Genomic DNA, 13,571 nt, shown 5'->3' with positions numbered 1-13,571 from the left:
TTGAAAGCAAGCCTTTGTCATCAAACAGAAGTTCCTAGATAGCTCTAGAAGTTTGTATTGCCCTCAGTCTGTGAGCTGGATGCCCTGTGCTCCCTCTGATTGCTGACCTATGTTTCAGCAACATCAACTTCAGATGATAATGGAGACTTAGCAACTATGTCAAGCAGCCCTCCCAGTTTTGCCAATGAACTGTTCTTTCTTCCAGGGCGGTGGGCAAACAAATGCTGGAAGAGTGAGACGAGCCTTTGGCGGTGTTGGAAGGAACTTGGCAGGTGCCTGGTGCTGGGGTTTGCCTGCTGGTGCATGCCAGCTGTGATCTGGCCTTTGGGACTCCTTCCACAGCAGGAGAGGGGGAATGTTGACAAAATTTGGGACACATTAGGCAATGTACTGGTGGGCACACTGCCTGGAAAAGGCAGAGCCCTTTCCAAGAAATAAGAGTGGAGGGAGTTGAGATCAGGAACAGGAAGATCCACAAATATGAAGTTAACTAGCACATGGTGCAGTAACCCTGAATCAAAGTAAATAAGCATCAGTATCTCCAATGACTACTGAGCAACCTCAGATTTAATTCGTGCTAGGATATAGGCACAGTAGAAGTATGCTTAGAGCAAGAAGGTGAAAGGAATAATCACAGTTCCAAACTGATGTTCCACAGTTCCACATCCCATGGACAAAAGGAACTGAGGTAAAGGAGTGATATATGGTTTTGTTGAGCTAGGTCTTATAAGCTCTTGGAAATTAATATTACATTTAAGATAGCTTAGCTACTTTAGAAGGCATAAAATTAGTAGGATGGCTTTTGTGGTAGTGTCAGAAACAGAAAAGTTTTAATAAAAGGCAAAATAACAAAACTTTTTACAAAGAAAAACTGAGTTAGGTGCAAGAGATTTTTGCTCTTGGTAAAGCACTCTACAAAAGTGATTAGTTTCTTTGTTCTCTTTTTTTTTTCTAGTAAATTGCTTAGGTGAGACTTTTTAGCTTTTGTTTAATTGGCCATCTAAGTTTGAAGTAAAATTTTTTAGGTTTCATGAGCTATTTTTTTACTTAATTGAAAAAAAAACTTGAAAGCTTTTTTCTTAAAAAAAAAAAAAAACAAAAAATAGTTTTGCCACTCTATCAACAAAAACCACGTTCTTATACAGGAGTTACTGCAGAAGAAGAAAGGCTACAGTCCTATCCAGGGGAAACGAGCACACAGCACCTGTGGCTCCACCACAGGCAGCAGCAGACCAGTGTTCTTGGACTGAACAAGAATAGTATTCTTGTACTGAAGTTGGCAGGGACAGATTACAAAAATATTTTAGGACTATTCCAGCTTTTAGACATTTCCCAATCTCCTAACACATATCTACTGTCACTTCAGATCACTAATGGAGAAGCTTGAGTGGAAAAAATCCCCCCAAATACCCACGCCACCCACGGAGGTACAATGTGTGGTAACGTGAAAGGAGAGGAGGAAGGGTTTCCCATTAACACACTCAGATTCAGTGGTTCCAGTAAGATATCATGGTGGGAACAGCAGTGTGGGAGGCCCAGCACCAGAAAACACTGTGCTCAGAAGCAGCGTGGGAAAACCCACATGCCTGTGATGGTAAAGGAGATGATGCCAGAAGAGAGCAGAATTTGCTTCCCCCTCTTTTCCTGCACTCCCAGATGTTCCAAAGAATCCTAAATTTCAGGGTGCTGGTTCAGCTCTCTGTAGAACAGAGCTGAACCTCACTCAGCCCTAAGCAGTCATTTACTGCAGCTGCAGCTCAATTTCATCTTGAACATCCTTCTAGGCAAGGACTGATGAGCATTAAGTTTTTCAGGAGAGGGCTTTCCCAGAGACACCCATGCTGCACCAGCTGTCACTGTGCTCCCAGTACTCTGGTGGATTTGTTAACAGCTTTTGTTTCCATTTGCTTTTTAGACTGTTTAAGCCGTCTTGGACAAGCTCCTCTCCTTTTGTCAGCCGTGGGGAAGGATGAGCATTTAGAGTCTGTCCTGCACTACTGCCACCACATGGTATGTGTCACAGAAGTAGCACTTCAGAAACTTGGAAGAGATGACATCACATAGAGGGAAAATTCTTCCCAACCCTGGCAGACATCAGAGCCACCTTCCATCAGGCTAAGAGTGGGAATAATTCAATGCTTCTTTAGCTACAGACAATTAGAAGGCAAGGAACCACCTCCAAAACACAGGCTAGGTGTGTTTTGGAGTCTGAACCATGGGCTCTGAATTCAGCTCCAGAACGTGGTGCTTGGAGGAGGTAGAGGTAAATCAGGAGCAACCACTTACAATTCTAGTGAAGGCTAAGCATAGTGAGAAATAGCTGGGGACACACAAAGCATTGCCAAAACCAGCCTGGTTTAGTTAAAGCCCAAGACAGAGAAAAATGTGACACTGGAATTGCAGGTTGGATGCCTCCCCAGCTCAGAGGGCAGGATCCTCTACAGAGCTGCATGCACCACTTACATGTGCATAGGGGAATGCTTGACTCCAGCAGCAGCTTGTCCACAGGTCAGGGAGCTGGAGCAGCAGGAGCTCCCCAGGACAGCAAGGCAGAACATCACCAGCCCAGCAGGCAGCTCTAACCTAGGCCATCAGGCAACTCCATGGAGAAAAGGCAGGACTGAAGGCAAGGCAGGGTGAGTGCAGCCCCCAGGCGAGGCTGGTCAGGGTCACTGACTGTTATTAGTGCCCTCATGACCCTGGGATCCAAACAGAGCCCATGGGGCCTTGGTTCTGGCAGCCTGAGTGACTTGGCAAATGAAGAAATGAGAATATGAACTCTGTTTTGGGTTATAAAGCTTCACCATGGCTGGTCTATAATCTCTTCTCCACACAGCAGTTTGTGCCATCCAAGTGAGCAGCAGCCCAAGGGAAGGTGGACTTGCAGTCCCCACCAAGCAATCCTTGCCTGTAATAAAATACATTCCCACCAGTGCTGGAGAGGAACCTTTCCCTAAAAACTCCAGCTTCCCTGTCAGCCCCTGAGATAGATACATTTCTCCATCCACATGTTCTTTCCAAGATAAGCCCTGCATTCCCTAAGCAGATCATTGCCAGGAGCCACAAAGGAAGGACACCCCATAGCTCTCTGCCCCACTGCTGCAGGAATGGCTCCAGGCTGTGCTCAGAATCAGCCTGGGCAGTCAGTGAGGCAGCCAACACAAGTCACTGCTGACTGCAGAGTGCCACCAAGAGATGCCATCCCACACCAGCTGTGAGAGTGGGTGACTGGAGCAGGCAGGGCTGCAGACCACTCTTCTCTTACAGGAGACACAGCCTGTGGAAGTGCACAGAGGCAGAGACCTGCCACTCATTTACTGAAGGATTGCTTGATCCTGCAGCATTTGTTGCATTGCAAATATTAACAAATAGCCCTGTGCCAGCATTGCCTAGGCTGAGATACCCCTGCCAGGCTGCTTATCCCGAGGGAGAGCAGTGAGTGGGCACTGAAAGAGCGCGCTGAGGGTGGCAGGGAAGAGGAATGTGCTCAGTGTGTACCTGTCCTCCCTGTTCCAGGACATGAGCGGCATCCTTCAGCTGGAGGGGAAGAGCACAGCCACTTACTGTGCCGTGATCAGCAGTGCTGGGGAGCTCAGCCTTGCCTTGGGAGACATGGACATCCACCAGCAGATAACAGAGCAATATGTATGCATTCCCTCAGAGTTATGAGCTTTTCTTATGAGAAAGAGTGTGGGCATGTGACAAAAGGCCAGTGATGATGTTTGTACCGGGAGGGAATGGGTGCAGAAGGCATGGGAGATGCTGAGGTTAACCCTGGTCCCTGGCCACTGGCACAGCAGCATAACAAGCCACCAGAGCCAATAACAAGCCAATAGAGCCCTCTATTACTGCTGAACCAGATGGAGTTTCTATCTGTTTCTGGTTTATAAATATCACCACTACCATCACCCATGATAAGTAGGCCAGAATCCTCTTCATTAACTTGTCCAAGCTAACTTATAATTTTGCATCCTAAAGCCAGCAAAAAATCAACCTGTATAACCCTAACCCATATTTCTTCCTTTAGGGAAAATCAGGAAAAAAATGGACAGAACACTGATTAAAGCAAAATTTTCTGTTCCATCCCCTCCCTACCATCCCTGTTGTTTCTACACACTGAGTTGTATCAACAGAAACTGTTGCTCAGCACATCCAAACATTCAAAAACATCAGGGAAGCATAATGGCAGCAGTGATTAAAGAGTGATTCAGTGAAAGCCCCATCACTGCACCCTCCTTCTTTTACTGACAGAACAAAAACTCGTGCTTCATGACTGACAGCAACATGGAAGTTAAGTGCAATTTACTCACCAGTGGCATCTCCATGAGGTGGAGCTTTCCTAAGGAAAAATCTGGTTATTACTCCCACTTCCATCCTCACCCTGCCTCCCCAAAGCCTTGGCACAGAAAACCACTTACATGAGGGATTAATTCTCCTGAGCTCTACAAAGCAGCTGTGATCAGTGGAAATTCTGAAGCAGTCTTGTGCTGCAAAGTGCATTTTGGCAGCCCCTCTTCCCCCCAGGGCTGGCAGAGACCTGGGGGATGCTGCTCCAGTGCCCATAGCCCTGGCCTGGCATCCCAGCAAGTGGCTGTGCAACCTCAGAGAGCCAAAGGAGAGAACAGCAGCTCCCTGCTCCACTGCTCCCCTGAACCCCACCCCTGTGGGATTCAGTGGGACCCGGGAGTCCAACACTCTGCTGAACAGCCTGTCTCAGGAGACACTGTGCAGAGAGGACATCAAATGGCACACACAGTGAGCAAAGGGGGAGTCAAGGCAGGCATGGCCCAGGGAATCCTGCAGGGGCAGTAAACAGCAGCATTGCATTTCCCTGTAGTGCTCCAGCCTGGACCAGCAATTATCTTCCTCTGCTGGAGGGGCTCTGCCAGTTGAGTGCAGCCCTTAATGACCAGGAGCAGGGGAAGGGGAGGAGATGAGGCAAATGGAAAAATCTGTTTTCCTTAGGGAATCACTCTTTTAGGTTCATGAGTGCACCTAAAGGCTGGAATACAAGTCAAAATTCTACATGAAGTCAGACTAGCAATGATTTTGTCCCTCTGCAATGACTCAGGCTGTCTTTCCTGTGTGTCCTGGATTTTAACTAGGTGTCCCAGTTCAAGGAGAACCTGTGTCAGGCCCCACTTGTTTGCATTGATGGAAATGTGCCTCTCTCCACTATTCAGTACGTCTGCCAACTAGCTAGAGAGCACCAGCTAGCAGGTAAGGAGAACTTGCCCTCACAGCATGTGTGTAAGACAGCCCAGGCACATCCCTGCTGCTTGCTGGAGATAACCACTGACTGTCTGACATGCCAGGTTATTCAGCACCTCTTTCTGTACTCTGCCACTCTGCTTCAGATGTGAAAAGCATTTTGAATTTCTCTGCAGTTTTCCTCTTTCTGCAGCTCAACCACATTTCCTGAGGCATAGTTGGTAAAGCCCTTGAGCACTGCCAGAAGGCCAGGGAATGCTGCTCTCTGAGCCTTTTAATCTCAGTGCAAGTGGCAATTTGAGCAGCAATAGAGTTTGCTTCTCAGAAAAAGCACTAAAGCATCTTTTGAGAGGAATTCTCTTCCATTCCCATAAAATAAGTTCCCCCCTCCACTGGTATGCTGGGGATCTTTCACAAAGCTTCCTAAACCTTTGGAGTTACACCTTCCTTTTTAAAAGCAAAGCCCAAAGAAGGATACAGTGGTCTAAAAACCTGGCAGAGGCTCCAAAACCAGCTAATTGGAGGAACAAAACTGGGGTCTGGTTATATCATCCATAGCCAGAAGCAGCTGTCTCATTGCTGGACACTGAGAAGGAAACCTTGGGAGACCTTATCCCAAGTTTGGGGGAATGTCTCACAATTTAAAGGTGTAACTCTAGTTGTGCAGATTATGCTAAGTGTTCTCCACTGCATCCTGCTCTGACACAGAGATGAACCACTAATGAATTAATTAACTAACCAATTGCATTGTTGTTTTGAAGTGTGCTATGAGCCAACAGATGAGAACAAGGCCTCTAAGCCATTCCTCTCAGACAGCTGGAAAGCACTCACATACATTTCCCCCAACCTGCAAGAGCTGAGAGCAATAAATCGGACCCTCGGGAACCCTGTGCCAGCAGGTATTGAATACTCAGAAGGGTCAGTCAGACTTTTAGATAACCTAGATCCTTGAGAAGAGCATCTTCTGCTTCAGCCTCTAATACAGGCAAACTGGGTTATAGCATAGTGGGGATTCATAAGTGCTCATGGTATCTTGCACCTTACTGCCATCTCTGTCTGGGCTGTATGGACTGATGACCCAGCAGAGACCACAGTAGGCCTGGGATGGCTCCTTGCCCAAAACCAGAGGTCCCATTTGCCTCACTTCATCACCTAAACAGGAGTAATACCTGGTTTGTCAATGTGTCCTTGAAGCATGGTGCTCAGAGGGCACCTGTCCCAGCAGACCACCCTTTGCAGAAATGGCACACCCCACCAAATGCAGATGGAAATCCAACAGCATTGAAACAAGGGAGCCATGCTTCAAGACAGCTTTTTGATCTCTACAGACACATGCTTAGCCCTTTGAGAATTGGGTTCCTCAGCATAGAAGTACAGTGTGGAAGTCTAATTCTGGAGAATTCCATGTTTCCCATAATATAAAGCAAAAAAAACCGTTACCAACCACATTTCAGAAGTGCCCATAAATAGTAGAAGTGCCTATAAATAGTAGTAGAAGTGCTCATAAATAGGCTGCCAGCCCACAGACAGGCTGGTTGAGGACCTTTATAGTTGGAGCACACTTTTCCCTCCCCTCTCTCTGAAGAGCTGCCATCCAGGTTGGAGGATGTTGTCCAGGCTGCAGTGGCCCTGGCCTGCCCTTTGCTGGCCCACCTGCAGTGTGTGGTGGTGACCCTCGGCGCTCACGGCGTCCTCCTGTGCGGCAGGAGCCTGGGAGGGAGCATCTCCCTTCATCCAGGAGCTCACAAACAGGTAAGGGCATGGAAAACTAACTGTGAGCTCCCAATTGCTTCTTTCTTGGGCCATATGGCACTGTTGCTATTTCTGGTGTCGTGGCAGCAGTCCTGGGAAACATGGCATCACTGCTGGAAAATGTATGTGTTTGGGGGGGTGGAATACACAGCTCTGAAAGCAAATCGAGTTGTCTGTCCGTGTGCTGCTGGCTCCTAGCAGCAGTGTTTAGAGTCAGCTAGAATTAAATGTGCTATGTGAATATTCATGAGTGCGAGCTTGATTTGCAGGAAGCTTCATTTAAATGATCAAAGTGTGAAAAAAGATTATTGCCTTTTTTCCAGCCTTTTCTTTTTTTTGCCATCCCCGCGGATCTGGCATCAGGCACATCAGGCCTCACCAGCTTGGGCAATTCCCACTAACTTCCCTTCCCTCCCCCCACAGGCTGCTGCTGCCAGGCTCTGTGCTGCCCACTACCCTGCCATCCCCGTCAGCAGGGAGGAGATTGTCAACGTCTCAGGAGCTGGTGACAGGTATATCCTTGCTGCTTTGTCCTCTCCAGCTGCTTGTGAAAGGGCCATAATCGGATTCGTTTGAAATTCTGCTGGAAAAGCAACTGCTGCTTGAGGAAGAGACATTAAGGATGAGACCAGGGCTGGTTGCAGTGATTCCTTGCAAAGCTTGCTAAAATTGTCCCCTGAAGCATCTTGGAAGCCAGGCTTGCCATTATTAGTTTTGCTTTTCTTCAAGATCCAAGCCTTTCCTGGCAATCTAAGAATTCTGAATTACTCTGGGCTGAGCTGCTAAAAGCAAAGTAAACCACCTTACATCAAAGCTGTCTTACTAACTGCCTTACTTCCACACTTCTCCAGTGGAAGTGGAACTGCCACTCAAGAGCTAAAATGGCCTTGTAAAAGCATTTCATCAGGTTCTGCATTTGCCTCTGGCAATTTTGAAGCTCTTGCTTCAAAAGAGTCTGCTGTATAATTCGCCTGGCTGTTCACACAATGCCATACATAGAAGTGGGAAATGACAGCTATTATTCCTAGCCCCAGTGATCAACTCTCAGTCTGTCAGAGTAATATTTTATTATGCTCCTTGTTAACTTGACAAACTATATGTAGCAGTCAGGTTGTTTTTTTCTTCTTGCTTCCTATGTTGCAATGGTTGATTTTGTCCTTTCTTTGCCTTGGGCCAGACCAAAAGTCTGTATGTGACAGATATTTCCTTTTCCCTTTCTACTCTTACCTACCAATAACTCAACATAGCAACAATTTTTTTCTCTGATCAGTGTCCAGAATGAAAAGGTTTTTGTGGTTTGGGATTTTTTTAAACATAGAGAGTCCTCAATATTTTACTTAAAATCAATCAATAACTTCTTGCCAAGCTGGTGAGCTCACTTAACACCAGGATGTGCTGTTTGTGTCCCAGATCACCCCTGAGGTGAGTTGACTCAGCTGCAAGCTGGTCTCCTCCAGAGAAGACCAAATGGTTGTTTGGAGCAATAGGGGTAATATCAGCAGAGGAATGGGGGCTGGAGGAGCATCATGGGGTCAGCCTGACCTAAGAAAAGCTCAGCTTTGCACACTACCTTGGGCAGATGTCCCCAGCCAGCCCCTCCAGGGACACAGCCTCCCCTCTGCACCTTCTGCTCCAACACAAATACTCCTTACTGCAGGACAAGGTTTTCTCTAGAGGCTAAAGTAATGAAACGTCCTTCTTAGGGGTTCCTTTTCCATTTTAAAATTCAAGGGAAGACAGAAGGTGACATGAAATGCACCACTGCCAACCACCTCCACTGAGTTACACTGGGGAACCTGGAAGCTTGTTTTTCCTTCCAAACCCATCTGAAAGCTTGGGGCTCATTACTGCTCCCATTCCTGAAGTAACATTGGTCCGGAAATTCCTCTCCACAGAGTCCCCAAGGCCATGTGGGGGAATTTTCAAAGCCCCCTTGTTCATCCAGGGTTTTTCTTCCTAATAACCCCAACTGCTCTCCTGAACTCTGGAAAATCCCTGCTCTACAGAGTAAGAGTGCCAAAACAGACTGGAAATGCAAGGACACTGCAATTCCATACAAGCCATCTCCACAGCATATAAACTGGTTTAGTGTCCCAGGCCCAGCCTGGTGGCACTTTCAAAGGACTATTGTAGAAACACAGAGTGGTTTGGGTTGGAATGGACCTTTAGTGGCCATCTAGTTTGAACATTTCTGCAATGAGCAGGGACAGCTGCAGGTTGATCAGAGCCCCATCCAGCCAGGGATGGGGCATCCACCACCTCTCTGCTCATGTTTCACCATTCTCACTGTAAATAATTTTTTCCTAATATCTAAAATGTAACACTTTCTCAGCTTAGACCCCATCAACCTTCCCACTTTAGAAGCACTGGTCAGGGGATAATGCAACCCAGAAACAGTGACCCAGGGCACCTCATGCCTCCCCTCCACGCTGTGGCTCCTCTACAGCTCCAGAGCCCTGCCCATGAGCTGAGCATGTGTGCAAGGTCTGTTTGCTCCTTGTCCCCAGCTGCCATGACAACCTAGCACCACATGCACACACATGGCATTGCTAGGGGATGCTCCCCCAAATATTTACTCTCAGCTCCTGGAGCTGTTGAGAGATTGAACACTTTGTGGAAGTCATAATCTTCTGTGCCTTTGTTATAGATAAGAAGATGTTGATGTAATTAGGTGGAGTACAAAATAAGGGCTCTTTTTACCTTGCCCATAGATTTACTTATTAATCCTCTCTGCCATCACATTTTCCTGTCCTTGCTTCTTCCTCTAAAATGTGATTGTCTTGTCAGTTCTCTTTCCCTTCTTTGTCCTCTCCTAGCTTCTGAACATTTTTACATTAGTTGCTGTGAATAGAGTCTCCCAATCTATCCCAAACACTGCACTTACATCACTTTTACTGGGAAATCTCAAATGAAAAACCATAGCAAATGTTTCCCAAAAATCTGACTTTCCAATGTAATTCCAGCTTTGGATTTCTTTTTCCAGCTGCGCCTGTTGTCCCCCTCACATAGATACAGAAACTTTGTCTCTCACCCCATCCAACTCTTTGGGGAGAGGAGGCACCAATATAACGAGGACATAATGAGGCACCAACAAAGAGCAGATAAGTGACAAAATAACTAGAGAGCAGGGGAAAATTAAATTCTTCCCTTCTTAGGCTCTTTTCTCCTGCCTCACCTAGAAGACTGAGGAGAAAACGTGGTACAAGAGGAAGTACCTCAACTTCTCAGATGAGAAGAGCGAAAAATGCAAATAAATGACACTATTTAGTACTCTAAAATAGATACAAAAAAAGCAAAACCCATTCATTGTAACCTCAGCATTCCTGTGTGACACATTCTGCTGCTGTAAGTGCTGCTTGGGGTCCAAATGAAAGCTCTCACAAATGGACAGCCACATTCCTGGGTTAAAAGCCCTTCTCCCCTTGTTCAAAACCATCTTTCTTTCCCTCCACAGCTTAATGGCAGGAATCCTTGCAGGGGTGCTTGCTAAACACGACACAGGCACGTGTGTGCGGATGGGTCTGCTAGCTGCCAGCTTGTCTCTCCGTTCCTATGAGCCCATTTCCCCAGACATCAGCACTTCCAGTGTCAGCCAGGAGCAAGTCAAGAGCAGGAGCTGGCCAGAGGCAAAGGTATGGAAGATGGACTAGAACACTGTGCCTTTCTCATCTATCACCTCATTGCACTTCCAGCAATGCTATTTTCAGGAACTGGACTGTGTTTTGAGCTTTGAGAACATTTATCTGCTTTGGTCCTGAGTAAACCCTCAAGAAAGGAGGTCCCTACCCAGGGAACTTCTGTGGACTGAAAAGCTGATTTCTGGTCTTTCAGACCTCCTGGTTTTCTGACCTCCAGGCCTTCTAGATTTTTCTATTAAGGGAATTTTCTCTTCTTCCACCTTGTGTCACTGTTGTCCATTATCATGGTAGCTCCTCTGTCATTGACTCCTGGATCTTCAGGACCACGTCTCTTCAGCTGGGCCCAGCAGCAACATCTGCTCTTGCTGCTTACCCTTTCCTATGCAAGAGGTCCCATGGATCACAACCTGTGGCAAGGTGCAGCTGGCAGGAACATGACACTGTAGGATAACCTCATCCATCTTCCCAAGCCAGCCAGCACACCCCCACCCCACACCTTCTTGCTCTGAAGTCCAATGCCCCTGGAGAAAGTAGGCAAGACAAAGTAAAGAAGAGTGACCAGGGACCAGCTGGTGGCCTTTAAAAGATGACAGTCCCTCATTCCATGTGCCTTCCTCTGATCTTGGGGCTTCCTTCCCCCTTCTTTAGTCCTGAGTAACAAGTCTGAAATAGAAGATATCCGAGGGAGCCAAGGCATCTCCCATGGAAGCCATGAGGAAAAGTCACCTTCTCTCTCTAAGCCTGAAATGTGCACAGGATGCAACTGCAGGTGCCAACAGATTGGTGAACACTGAAACTCATTAAAACTGGTTTCCAGTAGAGTTGGGTCTCAGTGCTGGCTGGTTCCTAAACCTGACTGATAGCAAACCTGGAGTACAGACCCACCCTCCTTTTCATCCACAGATCCCTTGGCTGAGGAGCAGCTCCCTGGTGTCTGACACAGCACTGAGGTCAATCAAAGCTTGATCAGGGCAGCTCTAACACCACTCTCCTGGGTGGGCTCTGCTGTTTAACCAGTGAGCTCCCACTGGAAAGGATGGAGGCCTTAACTGGGTGCCTTTCCTCCACCTGAGGCTACTGCCACCAGGCTCATAGCAACTCCTTCCCACCGAGCCCACCACCTTTCCATCAGACACACAGACATTTACCATCCGCTCTCCTTTTCTAAAACCTTGTTTGCAGCTGTGGTTCAGCTGAGGCATTCTGTGCTCAGATGCCATGCACCCATGTGTGTACCCTGAGCAGGGACAGGCTGGCTGTGGCAGAAGGGTGCTGGGATGTTTGGGAACACAAGGGAGGGGGATCGGGGCCCACGTAAGCAGCTGGGTTTGCTCACAAGCTGGAGGTGGGACACAGCAGGGGCGGGGGAAAAGGGCTGTGCCCCCAGGGTATGTCCCTGCACTATAAAAATTACTTTGGCTGCATCCAGAGTCGGGGAAAAAAAGCAGTTTCCACCTCTGCTACTGACTCCAACAGCCTTGTGCAGGCAGGAGGACCCTGAGCAAAGGCAGGACCTGAGGATGAAAGTCCAGGCACTGGCAGTCACCACGCTCCTGGTGCTGCTCTGCTCAGTCCCAGCACTGTCTGGGCTACTGGGGAGCCAGGCCAGCAACCTGCAGAGGCAGGCAGAGGCTGGGCTCCCTGAAGAAGCCCCTTGGCCACCTGGAGATGGAGGGGACAAGCTGCCTGGGCAGGGCTCAGAGAGGACACACCCTCTGGCCAGTGCTTGGAAAGTGATGAGAGAGGCACACCGCAGCTCCAGGTCCCTCAGCAAGGCCACAGCCAGGGCTCTCCTGGGCAGTGGGGAGCAGGTTGCCCCTGGCAAGCCCTGGAGGCTCCCCCTGCAGCCCTCCCGCAGCAGGACGGCCAGGCTGAGCCACCACCTGAAGAACTACGGGAAGTTCAACAGCGACACGGTAAGCACAGCTCCCCTGGGAGAGGGTTTGGGCTGGGGCTTGCAGGGTGAGCAGGGCACCAGTCAGGATCAGACAGGACAGCAGGACATGCTGAGCATGCCATGATCCTGCAAACACCAGGTAGAAAAGGTGTTTTTAAGGCCATTCCTCTTAAGATGCATGGAAAGGTGCCTGTCACAACATGGCCTCTCAATGTTGTCTTATATATCAAGGGTTTCATACCACCAGAGTTTCATACCTCCTTGATGTTTTCTGTAGCAGTTCCTCTAAGCACTGACTCTTCTTAGTCCTTGCAGTAGTCATCTGACTCCAGATCCCGCCAATCCACTCTTTTATAATACTGTTCTTATTGGCTACAGCTATGGCCTGTTAAGATGAGGCTTGCTCCTGATTTTTAGTAATTGGTCCAGCTGCAACTCGCTGGGGAATAAGATTACATTCTATATTACCTTCATTTACCCATTCTGTATTCCCCTACATCTCAACACAGCGTGGGCCTGGGTGCTGCAAAGGGAGTGGGGCAGGGACACCCCCAGCTGGTACCTGGCACGGCTTAGAGCAGAGCTGGTGGCTGTGAGCAGCTCAGGAGGAGAGTGCAGGTCTGGCTGCAGTTGTCCCCATGTGCTGCTCTCAGAGCTGCGGGGACAATCCTGCTCCAGCCCCAGCCCCTGCAGGGTTCAGGAACAGGAGGGGAACATTCCCTGCAGTGTTCACTCCCCACAGTGCTAACAGAGCTCTCCCAGCTTTGCAATGGGGGCACCATGCCCTGATGTCCTGCTGGGGACAGCTGCTCTCAGCACTGCCCTGAGGGAGGCACAGCCTTTCTCTGCCCATGGGAAATCTGCTCCACGGGCTCAGCACAGCATCCCACAAGTAACCAACTTCTCCTTTAGCAAACCCAAACCACACTTTGGTGGCACACAAGTAGACCTTGCCTTAACCACAAAGTGCTGGGTGACACCGTGCCAGATGCCACTCAGCTGGGGCGGGTGCCACCACAGCAAAAGAGCAGAGGCACTCAGGGGTGTGCTGTGGCTGTGGTGGCCAACTTAGA

General features: G+C 48.5%; 1 protein-coding gene across 6 annotated transcripts in view; it reads left to right on the top strand.

Moving 5' to 3' along the window:
• Window positions 1-11,309, top strand: part of LOC115910191 (pseudouridine-metabolizing bifunctional protein C1861.05-like) — a 28,658-nt gene extending 17,349 nt beyond the window's left edge. For 5 of the 6 annotated variants that reach the window (XM_030960139.1, XM_030960141.1, XM_030960136.1 and 2 more), the window contains exons 12-19: window positions 206-272; window positions 1,916-2,010; window positions 3,517-3,645; window positions 5,106-5,220; window positions 5,973-6,110; window positions 6,797-6,963; window positions 7,387-7,475; window positions 10,418-11,309. In XM_030960139.1, the coding sequence (XP_030815999.1) occupies window positions 206-272; window positions 1,916-2,010; window positions 3,517-3,645; window positions 5,106-5,220; window positions 5,973-6,110; window positions 6,797-6,963; window positions 7,387-7,475; window positions 10,418-10,613 (996 nt within the window). In that variant the 3' untranslated portion in view covers window positions 10,614-11,309. The remainder of the gene's footprint in view (window positions 1-205; window positions 273-1,915; window positions 2,011-3,516; window positions 3,646-5,105; window positions 5,221-5,972; window positions 6,111-6,796; window positions 6,964-7,386; window positions 7,476-10,417) is intronic. The other variant, XM_030960138.1, reaches the window with a different exon arrangement.
• The last annotated feature ends 2,262 nt before the right edge of the window (window positions 11,310-13,571 follow it).

This window comes from Camarhynchus parvulus, chromosome 1A (assembly GCF_901933205.1).
Source record: "Camarhynchus parvulus chromosome 1A, STF_HiC, whole genome shotgun sequence".
NCBI lineage: Eukaryota > Metazoa > Chordata > Aves > Passeriformes > Thraupidae > Camarhynchus > Camarhynchus parvulus.
Note: the sequence above shows the minus strand (reverse complement) of the source record. Positions and strands in the feature narration are given on the sequence as shown.